This window comes from Taudactylus pleione, unplaced genomic scaffold (assembly GCF_031769625.1).
Source record: "Taudactylus pleione unplaced genomic scaffold, aTauple2 ptg000005l, whole genome shotgun sequence".
NCBI lineage: Eukaryota > Metazoa > Chordata > Amphibia > Anura > Myobatrachidae > Taudactylus > Taudactylus pleione.
Genome location: NW_028284408.1, coordinates 17,113,944 through 17,127,535, shown reverse-complemented (window position 1 = coordinate 17,127,535; position 13,592 = coordinate 17,113,944). Strand labels below are relative to the sequence as shown.

Genomic DNA, 13,592 nt, shown 5'->3' with positions numbered 1-13,592 from the left:
TTTGGGAAGGTAGCACACTCTCCCAGGAAGTGTTGACATATGGAGTGTGCTACTGCGCTACATCCATGAATGCTCCTTACTTGAAGCATTCTACCTTGCCAAGATCAGGGCCGGCTCCAGGGGTAGCCACGCTCTGTGCCGGATGGGTAAAATGCGCCCTATAGTCGTACGCGATTTAAAATGGGGGCGTGGCCTAATTACAATAGGCCATACCCCCTAAGTGGCGTTATTTGGAGGCGTGCCCGCATGGCACGCCTCCCGTGTAACGTCTTGCTGGGGGCGAGCCCAGCACTTTGTCACTAGCTGGGCTTTCCCCAGCCCTCTCACGGCACTGAATGGATGCCGCGCGCATACGCATGTGTGCAGCATCCATTCAGCTTCTCCGTGGTCCGGCACTGCTGCACAACTGCGGCGGTGGGGGTGTCCAACCTCCCGACCAGACCACCGGCGGGATACTTCGCCCACGGGTGGAACAGCGAGACAGTGTAGTCCCGCTGAAATCAGGATGTTGGAAGGGGTGCACCCTCTATGGGGTGGCGCCCCTGTTCAACTGCACCGGTCAAACACCCCAAGAACAGGGCCTGGCCAAGATGGCCACCATTTGCTCTTGTCACTGTGTATGAGCACCACAGTGGGAAATGGACATGTTCCACTTAGCTCCGGAGACCCTGCCACATTACCCTGCTTGCATATCCTGTGTAAACCTTCACCACTACCTTCTTACATAACTATCTGGTGCTCTATATGTTCTGCTCAAACTCCGCTCCATCCAGATTAACAAGTGTGTGACTGTACCAGTAACTACTACTACACTTCAATAACCTGGCACCTGGTTAAGCAGCTGAGCTGTTTAGTGTATCTGGAATTCTGCTAGTGTTACTATGTAACTCTGCATACCACCGCCAAATAGCACACACATAGCAGCAGAAAGAACTTCCACGAATTTGGGATTCACCTTGAAATTCTGGCAGATTGGATAAGTATGGCATAGGTTATTCCCACAGCAGTTGGTAGACCTTAGAACTAAGGTACCAAGCTTTTCAGTGTGTGATTTCAGCATCATTAAGGTACATTAATGTGGAGAGCTTGGTTGTGGAGTTGGATTACTGGTATTTAGAGAAAATGTCCCTGGTTATGCCGAGTTCTGTTTTCCTTATGTAAAGAACTAAGGGCCTGATTCAGAGCCGGATGCTCTGACCAGAGCGCTCGCTCTGAATCAGTGCCCTCCTACCTTAAAATGGAGCGCCCTCCTGGCCGCTCGCATAGCTGTGGGTGGCCACCCACAGCATAAGCGAGCGGCCAAAAAGATGGTCGCGATGGTCAAGACCATCGCGACCATCGGGCTTATGACGAGACCCTGCGTCAGGGTCTCGGTGACCGCAAGCCCTGGAGTAATTTTGGCTCTATCAGAGCCAAAATCACTCCCACTGACATCACTAGTGATGTCAGTGGGGCCGGACCCAGACGGTAGGCGTTCCCATGGGAACGCCTGCATCTGGCAGCCACGCCCCCGGCACGCCCACCAAAGGGGGCGTGCTGTCAGTCACCATCGACAGCACGCCCCCTTTGGTGCGAGACCCTGTCGCTGTCCGGGTCTCGTGCATGCGCACGACGGAGCTCCCTCCGTAGGTGCACATGCGCATTGGGGTAACATCGACTGAATGACCCCCTAAGGACCTTATTCAGAGTTGGTCGCGAGCGCCGATGCGCTCGTAACTGACTCGATGGTTAGGGCTGCACACCCGCAGCAGCCGCACTGCGCGTTACATGCCCTGAAGCGACAGATAAACTATCGTTTCGGAGCTCGGTACCAAAGGGGTGGCTGTCGATGTTGATCGACAGCTGCCCCCGTTTGGTAGGCGGGCCGGGGGGTGGTTTCCAAAATGGAGGTGTTCCTTTACGAACGCCTACCGTTTTGTGGGCGGCCGCACTGACATCATCATTGATGTCAGTGGGGAGCTTCCGGCTCCATATGAGCCGAAAGCTCCCTGGGGCTTACGAGTGCCCAGACCCAACCTTAGGGTCTGGTCGTAAGCCCCGATGGTCGCGATGGTGATCACCATTGCGACCATCAACCTGGTCAGTCGTTAAGCTGTGGGCGGTAATGCAAGTGGCCGCCCTGATTCAGTGCGACCGCTTGCAACTAACGACCTCCTCTGAATGAGGTCCTAACTCCTTTCCTGTAGCTGTCACTTCTGACCAATACTTCACTTACAGCGGTTAGTTAGCTTTGCTGCCTCGGTACTACAGTAGAACCATGGGTTCAATTCCCACCAGAGCACTATTTGTGTTGAGTTTGCATGTTTTTATGATTGTGTGGATTTTCTCCCATAGTCTAAAACATTCTTGTTGATTTTTTTTTTTGTCTCCAGAATTTATGCCGTGTGTGTTTGTATGTTAGGGTTTTCACTCTTTGGAGCAGTGACCAATATAAATAGTTTCATATTATCTGGAATGTTCTGTGTAATACGGTGGACCTATGTATTATTTTATTTATAACCAGATATTTATATAATACATGCATGTTATGCAGCACTTTACAGAGAATATTTAGTGATTCACATCAGACCCTGTCCAAGAACTATAAACAATAAATACTTAATAGCCTTTTTTGGATCAATAATGTGTCCTCTGAGCATTTAGGGCATGGGCTACCACAGAAACCAGATTACAGACAGGTTATGTCACCCGGTTTGGGGCTCATCAGTTTAAATTTATCATACAAAGAGTATGATCATTCTGTATGTAAGTGAGATTCTGTTTCAGTAATTGCTTATGTCAACAGTGATTTAACAGCTATCTCATGAGTGACCTGTAATGGAGATGTCTATTTACATATAAACCAGAGGAATAAGCTGAGCACCTCCAGAATCGTTTCCACATTCCATTACTGTTTCCACAAAGGAAATGTATCTAATCATTAACAGAACATATTGTGGATGCTATTTTATCTAAATGCTTGTATCCCACTATTTAAGTATTTATACTGCACATTATTGCCTTACCTATACCTTACACATAAAGCATTTAATGATTCAGGAGGGTAATGGTTAATTCATAAGCAAAGTTTTGTTGATGTGATAATCGTCTTGTAGCTCTCACAGCTGCCTTACACAATGGAACACATTATACTTTGACTGTTGCCATGATGTAAATTTTAATATGCGGTTGTTACAAATGTAAACATTTGTACTTCTTTGCCTCCAGCTATTTTGCTGTGTGAAAAGTAAAGAACTTTTTCAATATCTGATCATGAATAGTATTGAGCTATATACACCAGAGGATGCTGAGGAAGAGAACAAGGCTGAAATACAGCTACCTGAAATGTCTAATGAGATGAAAGCTCAGCATGGACTAAGGGAAGAGTAAGTATTAAAAAAAGAATTGAAAATTAATTGACTGCAGCTAGTGGAGAGACAAACACGCACACACACAGACACACACACACAGACACATCATTCATTTTTTGTTATTTAAAATACGTCTTGACAAGGATTCTGTGCATGTAACCAAAATAACATTTGTCAGTGTTGGTTCATTGTTTTCTATCTATCTATCTATCTATCTATCTATCTATCTATCTATCTATCTATCTATCTATCTATCTACTGTATCTATCTATCTATCACCACTCTTTGGGGTCTATTTACTAAGCCTTGGATGAAGATAAAGTGGACAATGACAAAGTACCAACCAACCAGCTCCAAACTGTCATTTTTCAAACACAGCCTGTGACATGGCAGTTAGGAGCTGATTGGCTGGGACTTTATCTCCGTTCACTGTATCTCCATCCAAGGCTTAGTAAATAGACCCCTTTCTCTCTTTTCTTTCTACAGAATGAAAACTTATACCCAGCAAAATCAGCATAAAGTAGACAATGTACAGGGGTATTCAATATGGGTGCGATAACATGGTTTTTGCGTTAATATCGCAATTATGACGTCATTATCGCAGGTTTTACTTTTACACCCTATTCAATTTCAAAGACTTATCGCAGTTTTGACAAGTCTTTGATAAAAAACGGGGATAACTTTTCACCATTGAATAGGTGTCGAAAAAAAGTGCAGAATTGGGGTTTAGGGGTGCAGCCTTAAAAAAAATAGCCTGCACCCCTGAGAATGACATTTAAAAAAGAACTGTGCAAAAAAAAGTAAAAAAAAAAATAGGGACACCCCAAAAAATTAATTTAAAAATTGGGGTGCGAAAAAAAAAAATGGGAAAAAATTGTTTAAGAATAGGGAAATAGGTTCAGGGCTATTCTGCAAGTATGCGGCAGGTGTTTTCTAGAATAGAATTATAGCGGCCGGTGCACAAATGCAGAATTTTTAAAAAATTACTTTAGGGACACCAAAATGTGCTATGCTAGTACCCATTTTCATGTACCCCAAATTTGATGGGACCACTTAAAAAAACTAAAAAAATAACCTAAGTGCTCTTCTGCATCACTTCTTCAATGTCGGGAAAAAAACACCTGCTGCGGCTATTTAAATCCACGACTTTCAATTAAAGGCTACAACGGGGGTACCCATAGTGTTCCCCCATGTTTTTACAACTTTAGGGGGGTCTTACAATTATTTTAAGGAAAAATTCGTAACTTTACGCAAATCCAACTTCGGAGTTTCCCATTTTCGTTAATTCTATATTGAATACGGGGATAAGCGGGAGCGCGCACCATACTTTAACGCAGGAAAAAACTCCGATATGAAACGTTAACTTCGACAGTGAAGAGACTGTTGAGTCTCTTTTTTGACCCCTAGGAATATATTTACTAAAGTGCTGGTTTTTAGAAGTGGAGTTGTTGCCCATAGCAACTATTCAGATTTTAGCTATTATATTGTAGAAGGTGCTAGATAAATGATAAATTGAATCTGATTGGTTGCTATGGGCAACAACTCCACTTCTAAAAACCTGCACTTTAGTAAATATAACCCCTAGAATCATTAGAATTATTAGAATGTCAGGTTATTTTCCACCAGTTGGCAGGTGAATTTTGCATAATTTGCAAAACAAACTTATTATAATTTTGGATTCATTCATCTAAAAATTTAAAATTCCCATCCAGTTTGATGCCTCAGTGACATACCAGTTCTGCTTAAATGATAACCTGATACTAGTCACTCCTGTGTCTGCCTACTCGGTGTGTAAGTGATAGGTTTACCTGCAAATATTATATGTTTTTGTCTTGTGTCCCCAGTGGTCACATGTAGTTAAAAAGCCTTTGAATGTAAATTTTACATTGATTGGTAAAACATCAACTTTTTTTTCCCCCATATCTGGTCATGAATAGTATTGATTTACATACACCAGAGATAGCTGAGGAAAAGAATGAAGGTGAAACAAAGCTACCTGAAATGGAGATGAAAGCTCTGCATGGACTAAGGGAAGAGTAAGTATTGAGTTGCTACTGTAGTGTAAAAAGCTTATTGTAGCTTATTTTCATCCTTTGATTTCTATGATATTGTTAATTTAGACGTGATATACCAAAAATCCAGTTTTAAAAAAAGAATAAAACAATGACACATGCAGACTTCCAAACAGCTGTATTTAAATAAAAATATTAATCTGTAGCCCACAGCAAAAATAATATGTTTACTTGTATACTGTATAAAGTGTAGTGTAACCTTGGGCGCCTAAACACTTATGAGCAGCAGGTCAATTATATGGTTATATCCAACAATAACCAATCAAAATGATAAAAACAGTTATGTAATAATCAACCAGCGCTAGTTTACTTGGTTTGGGTACGGGATCCCAACAGTCAGAATGTTGATGGTCAGAATATTGCCAGCGGCATCCAGGCGGTCACAATCCCAATGGTTTTTGGTAAGTATTTTAACACAATTCTCAACACTTACCCTAACCCATTCCTCCCGCTGCCTAACTCTAACCCACCGCTTCCACAGCCGACCCATAACCATTCTGTCCCGCAGCCTAACCCTAACCCACCCCTCCACAGCCTAACCCTAACTGTCCTGTCCCGCAGCCTAAACCTAACCCACCCCCCCCCACATGCTAAAACTAACAGTCCTGTCCTGCAGCCTAACCTCAACTCACCCCTCCCACAGCCTAACCCTCCCCCTAGTGCCTAACTCTAACCCTAATACTTACCATCGCAATCTGTTGGGATTGTGACCGTCGGCATTCTGATGGTTGGGATCCTGACTACATCCCATTTACTTATATGTTGTCTGTTCAGAAATCTGGTAATCTGATCATTTTGTGTTAATGATAGACACTTTCAAGGACCCTTAAACCTAAAATACAAGTTAGCTTCTATAAGAGATCTTATGTCATTCACAAATATATATATATATACATATATATATATATATTCGATGGGATTGGGGGCATGACCCTTCTAATGGTGTTGAGTTTTGCAGGGCCGTACAATATCAGGATTGGACCCTTTTAATTAATTTCCACCTAGATGCTTATGTAATTCACGAGTTTAGTTAGGATATGTTATGTATGTAAGGAGCATATTGTTGCATTGTTATGTTGTGTGTACTGACGAAGGGGATTAGTTCTCCAAAACATTGAAAATAAATACCACATTTTTTTTTGAGGAATGAGGAAGACAGACTACCCACACAGGCTATTCTAACTAACCCTTCCCCTTACACAGCGTCAACCATGGAGCTTCAACACATGGTGCCCCCCAACACACATCCACACACCATCATCCATATAATAATGTTTGATTATAACTTTGCCAGCCATGCTGTATAGGGCATATTTTTGAAGACCTTGTCCATAAAAACTAAAAATGAAGAAAAGGGTTAAGATATATTAGGGGGAGGTGGGACAATGGACAGTGGTCCTTAGAGAAAACTGAGGAGGATGAGACTGCAGTAACAGTCGCAGGAGAGTAGGGGTGTTGGGCAGGAAGGATGGGAAAGAGGGTCAACGGGAGAAATGTAGTAAGATAGGGGAGAGCAGTAGGGGGAGGACCGAAGGGCAAGATGTGAAGCCTTGTAGGATATATGCAAACATGGGGCAAATTATAAAGAATGCAAGGAGGGCATGACCTGAGTTAGAGTGTAGAGAGGGGGGCATGACCTGAAGCAGAATCAATAAAGAGGGGGCAATACCTGTGGAGTTTATCCGTTCCAAGCATCATGAAGGCAGTTCCTATGCACAGTATTGCTTTGGTGGGAGATGGGATCTTCTAAAGTTCTAGTGACATTATTCTATGACATGGTCACGTCCCCTCCACATAGGAAAACAGATGATATTATGCCACTTTAACTGAACAACGTTTTACAGGGTATATAGTCAGAATTATATGAGCTCTCTCTATACTAACAATACCAGTGCAAAAAGGTCAGTAAGGAAGCTCATCCCCACTGTGGTGAAAGAGTGCAGCTCCTGGTGTCCACTGTACAGTTCTAGCAGAAACAAGATCCCAGATAGCAAGATGTGGGCTCCTAATTTTTACATCTTCAGTGTCAATGTCATGTCCATCATCATTGACAGAGCCCGACCTCCATGCAATGTGCTGTCTGAGTACATCTGCCGCACCTGCCCACTAATATACATAGGCTGCAACCCGATACATAACAAGGGTTGCTCCATTCTTTCCCTCTGATTGTCAAGAATCCAGACACCGCTGAAGAGAGCAAATTAATCTCATTGTAATGAATAATAATAATGGTTTAGAATGGGTCATCAGGGTAGCAAACAGGCCTCCTAGGGGTTGGCAGGCTAAGCCCCCCTTAATTAGTGCCCCTTGAAAGTTCCATCTTGGCGAACCCCTAGTTACAGCTTCACTATTAGCAACACACAGGCCTTCAATAACTATCTGACCTGGTGCAAACACAAACACAATGAGGTTATGCATGTGTTTAACAAGTTACAAACTATCTAACACATCAACTACAATACAAAGACATTTGAAAAGAAAAGACAAGCATGACAATAACCAATAGGATTTACACTAAAGGCCTATCTTTAATAGGGGCCTGACCTTAAGCAAACGATTAGCGGGTGACAAGTAGTGAAGGTGCTGAGATTCCCTAGAGATAGTGATGGGCACACCCACACTTACACATGCATACTTGGGACACCTCGTCATCTGTGACACCATGCGTCTACTACACAGACACTAGCAAACTCACTAGCAAACTGACCAGCTGGGAAAGGCGGGGTGGCCGATTTATACCATGGCCTAGTAGCCAATATATAGATGCTAGACTTATTCCCTACAAAAGGGATCTCTAGTATTAGGTCCTTGGTGTCCTTTGCAAAGGTGGGATGGGTAAACAAGGCTTTTGGATCTAAGGCCCACATTACTGTTACAACTCTAACGTGAAAATTAATGTTTACGGGCCTAGCGACAGAATTTAATGACAAAATCTATAATGTCTATGGGCTTAGCACCCAAATTGACTTTATGGGGCATAGGCCTATGCTTCAGAATTAAACAGGCAACAACTTTGTAGTCTAGTGGGATTTCTAAAGAACAGGTGTCCCACTGGAACCGTACCACTTGCTGCAGTATCTTCTTTCTCTCTGCTGTCTTTTTTCTTGTTTCCAGTGGCTCTTCCTTTCTTCTGTCCAGTGTCTTTTTTCTTCAATTTTCAGGGGCTCTTATTTTATTTGCAGCAGTATACAAAAAGCCATGAGGGGATGGAGCTATGATGCTGCAAACCATGATTGGCTCCAGGGGTGTGTCTGTTGAGGGGGCGGGTCTGTTGAAGGGGCGGGGTCTGTGGAGGAGGGTAGGATAATCTCTCATTTTATGGCCTGGTGAGGCTGTTGGAAGCCACTAAGGGGAGCAGGGCCAGCAACAGAAATCTTGGTGGCACCCCATCCCTCTGCACTATGTACAGGCCAGTCAGTTTGGAAGTCTTTTCTTACCTATATGGTAGTTTCTCTGCAACGGGAAACCACTGAAGAATTTGAGCCTCACTGGGCAGCGTCTTCAGCCGGTATTCACTATTCATGTCGGAGATCACATTTTCTAGAAAATGCCTGTGCAAATATAGCCATACTCATCTTAACCGAGGATTAACCAGATAATATATAGTAACAGAGGTTTTTATGCAGGGCAAAATGTGAATTTCCCTGACAAAACAATTTCTGTCTCTCCAAGCTCCTCTGTGTTTCTCCAGACCCCCCTATGTTTTTCCATCCCCAGGCCCCCTTGTCTCTCTCCAGGCTCCTTGCGTTTTCATTCCCCCAGCCCCAGTGTGTCTCTCAGCCCCCAGTGTGTCTCTCAGCATTATTCCCCAGCCCCTGTGTCATTCCAGCCCTTTCTCATCAGCTCCTATTCTCCCTCCCCCCACCGCTGCCACCGCCAACACTTACCTGCCACTCCTCTTCCCATCCCTTGCAGCTCGCCTCGAGTCCAGCAGTCAGAATTTGCAGGCCACCACCGCCTCCTTTGTTTGACTGCCCGTGTGCTTGTCACTTTGCAGGCTGCTTGTTGTTGCAGCATGCACTGAGATTGTCCAGGAGGCGGGCTGCGAAGGGGCTGGAGGCGGAGCCGTCCCCGTAGCTGTTGCCCTCGGCTTCGCCGACTATGAAAACGTTTCTGCCAACATTTTTTTTTATTTGAGGTGTGCTAGTTGTATTGCTTTGCATAGTGGCCCTGTCGCGAGAGTGGCCCACGTGACCAGCAGCGCTATACAGACTGGTGGCAGCAGCGCCTTCACCCACCACTCCCACCAATGTCAGTGTGTGTCCTGTGCAGAGACTGCTATGTAGCCTATCCTATTCAAGTGAACGCGGGCCCAAAGCACCTCTACCTTCACCCCTTACCGGCTGCTGGCATGGTGCCACACCTATCTCTTGCATTGATTATATCAATAAATTTAGTTTTTGTTATTGTTCAACTTTAACTTGACTGATCAAGTTGAAACAAAGTGCAGATTATTTCTAGGAGTTTCCACTACAAAATGATGCAGTTTTCATGAAAGTTGTCCAAAAGCGCCAACATGGAACAAACAGACAGACACAAAGTTTTTATAATATTAGTATAGATTTATAAAATAAAATCCAATATTATTATAAATGTTTCTGCTTATAGTTGAATAACATAATTTTAACTACAAACTGAATAGCAGTGCTACTGTAGCTACGTGATAAGTTCTATTCTAGCACCCTACCACCACCACCATTTTGTGCTATGAGAGTAAAAATTGTGTCATCTGTATATGACCCTAGATTGGTCATAATAGTGTATATGGGCTTGATTCTGAGTTGGGAATAAAGCAAGAAAGAACAAGTAACTGTGTACCTGTATAAACCATGTTGCAATGCAAGACGTGCAAAAACATAAACATTTTCGCATGCAGGATAAATACTGGCTGCTAGTACATGTAGCCCACAGGACAGTTTTTTTTCTACACTGCAATTTAGATTTCAGTTTGACCTAGATCCTCTCAAATCTAATACCCCTTTCACATCGCTAATGGTGTGTCGTACCCGGGATTTGTGCACACGTCAATCCCGACTCCTGGCCTGAGACCCTTTTCAGACTGGCGGCCTGACCCGGCACTAATGCCGGGTCGATGGCACCATTGGCGTCACTTAATGAGCCGGCACTTGGAGATGATCTCATCTCCAAGCGCCGGCTCTCCCTATGCAGTGAACAGGACCCAGGTCGCCTCAACCTGGATTACCCGATCACACCGCACCGTGAGCCGGGTTGAACTCGTGTTCAACCCTGCTCACTACCTGAGTTGAAATGCCTGGTCGCTCGACCTGGCTTATTTCAAATGGCCTCTTTTACACTCTGCAGTAACCCGGGTTATTTGACGGCATTGTGAAAGGGGTATAAATCTCACTGCACATTTTAAATCTGCACCAAGATGCACAGTTACTTACTCTTTCTTACTCTATTCCCAACCCAGAATCGGCATATGTGCATAAATAACCATTTTCAATAAAGGTGAAGTATTCCTTTTATTATTATTATTATTATTATTATTATTATTACACATTTATTAATGCCATCTCTAGTTAAGGTGTTATATAAAGTGATCTTTTCCTGAACATAGCATTTGTGTTACACCTTTGAACCACAAATTCATGAGGAATTGAATATGATTAATCGTGAGTTAATACTGGGAAAGTTAAGAAAATGTAAGTTATCTTGCCATAGATTATGCAGAAAATGATTTCTTATTAAAATAAGTAAAATAATAACTTCTGAAAGTCATGCAAAAGCTATTTAGAATGTTTATATATATTATTTGAATTTAATTTATAATGATTTTTTTTTTACTTTTATTAATAATTTGGTAAATTTTTTGTCCAGGTTAAAGAAAATAAATACAAAGCAATATATTACATCTCTAGTGGATCATATTAAAACATGTGGATGTAAGTACTACACGACTATTGAAGTGTTGTTTTACCATTGTACAATGTATATTTGTCTCATATTATCAAAGAAAATATTCACTGGCAAGTTTTATGGCCAAATTTGCAGTAGTAATACATATGGTATGGCATTATCAAAGGTGTGGACAACTACAGGTTTAATGGGCAACCTGTTAGTCTAAAATGAATACCGAGATAAGGGAACATTTTACATTTTAAAAACTTAATTATCTAGATAAATTAAGTATGCTTTTATTGTATTATTTGACGTTTGCCTGGTCACCATGAATTCAATATACAGATTTTGAAATTATTATAAAAGATTACACTACTTATTTTTTTAATAAATATATTATTATATAATTTCCCCATCTCCCAGTATGTGCTCTGTGCAGATAAGCGGCTTGATTCAGAGGTGCATGCAATTCAAACGCAATAGCGAAGTTCACATTATTGAGCGATTATTTGCAACTGCGCAAGCGCAAAATATTAAAAAAACCTACGACGCCAGCATTTCACATAGTGTACAGTACACACAAAGATGCTATTGTGATCGGGACAGACAGTATGGAAGGTTCCTGGGTGGTGACTAGGAAGTGGCCTGAAGTGAATGCAAAGAGAGTCCATCTTATGGGTGTGTTATGGGAGTGTCACAGGAGTGTCAGTGAACGTGGCTGGGTTCTCAGATGCACAGCCACAGAGGCCAAGTTCAGATGGAGAAACTGCACCTGCCATAGATTAAACATTAGCCACTTTTTACTGCCCTCACTTGGAAAAAAATATCAGCTGTACTTGAATTAAAGTATACTTCCACAATATTGATGGTGCATGTGATGGTGTGTCGATGGTGGGGTGTCGGGAATCATTAGCGGTGTTACAGCGTGCAGAGGTGCTGAAACTGGCGTTTGCATATTATCACAGCTGTAGCTCCGGCAACAGACGTAAAATCGGATGCTGCAGCTTCCACCTCTGAATCAGACACTAGGTATAACGTTCATTTGCACTCCAAAGTGACGGGACAAAGGAGAACCAGGAACAGGAGAGGATGGGAGGGGCTGGAGCAGCTCAGGTTACCCAGCAGATGCCAGGTCCAAGTATTTACTGGTTAAAAATATATAGCAAATGCACAAACACGGTTGTTATACTGAATAGTGATCCAAATTGGCAAATTGGGGTCCTTGAAATTCTGTCTGTCTAACATACAGGACAATTCTGAAAACATAAGTTTCTTACCATGTATCCATACTTGCCAACTACATGGCTGAACCCCTGCAAGAGGGGGCAGCCAGGTTGGCTCAGCAGGGGGGCGTACCGTGGGAAAGTGGGAGGCTTTCTGGGCGAGAGGATGTGATTGTGTCATCATGACCCCGCCTCCCGCTACGCATTGCTGTGATTACTGGCACTGGGAAGCGGGACCATGATGATGCAAATCAGTGCGAATCGCATCTTTGACTGCCCACTTTTTTTTTTTTTTTTTATCCAATTTATGTTTATTGACAGCCAACACAAAATACAGTGAACATGTCATAGCTAGTACTGAAACAGCAAAACAAACCGTAGTACATTTTGCATAATGTTAGACAGACAACAATAAGGGCCAAATGTAATAGGGTGTTAGTTTTAGTAACAGTACAAACTCGCACTTTCTCGCACTTTTAAAAAGTGCAAGTTTGTACTGAAACTCGCAAATTCAATAGCCTGCAAACTTTTCAGCTCGAGGCTACTGCATTTGCGAGTTTAGGCGAGTTTAGGATTATGTAAACTGACACCTTTTAATGCGAGTAGCATTAAAAGGTGCGAGTTTTAGAGAAGCCATCACAGATCAGTGAGATCCGTGATGGCTTCTGTGTGTTTTAAAAAAAAAACGTGCACCCCCTCCCCAAAAGCATAACCAGCCCCGGGCTTTACAAAGCCTGTTCTGGTTCTAAAAATACAGGGGCCAAAATGCGTAGGGGACCCATGTATATTAAGAACCAGCACAGGGCTTTGTTGAGCTGGTCCTGGTTCTGGAAAATCAGGGTACAAAACGAGTAGGGGTCCCCTGAAAATTCCAGAACCAGCACCAAACTCTTTCTAGCGGGGGGATAATGCCACAGCCAGGGAAAACCTTTCACCGGTTTCCCAATAAAGTGTTACCCCTCTCCAGGGCACCCCAGGCCTAGACTGATAACTCGGGGCTATCCCCGGCACCCTATGGCCGTGGGTGCCGGGTTGATAGTGTTTGTGTAAAGTGTAAAAATGAAGTTTCCATATTGTCTTTAGTT

The 13,592-nt window shown here is 43.0% G+C and overlaps 1 protein-coding gene across 1 annotated transcript in view; it reads left to right on the top strand.

Annotated features, from left to right (window-relative positions):
- The window catches only part of ERICH6B (glutamate rich 6B), a 244,794-nt gene that overhangs the window by 106,978 nt on the left and 124,224 nt on the right, over positions 1-13,592 (top strand). Inside the window, exons 8-10 of the mRNA XM_088477424.1 lie at positions 3,208-3,365; positions 5,288-5,386; positions 11,264-11,328. Of these exons, the coding sequence (XP_088333550.1) occupies positions 3,208-3,365; positions 5,288-5,386; positions 11,264-11,328 (322 nt within the window). The remainder of the gene's footprint in view (positions 1-3,207; positions 3,366-5,287; positions 5,387-11,263; positions 11,329-13,592) is intronic.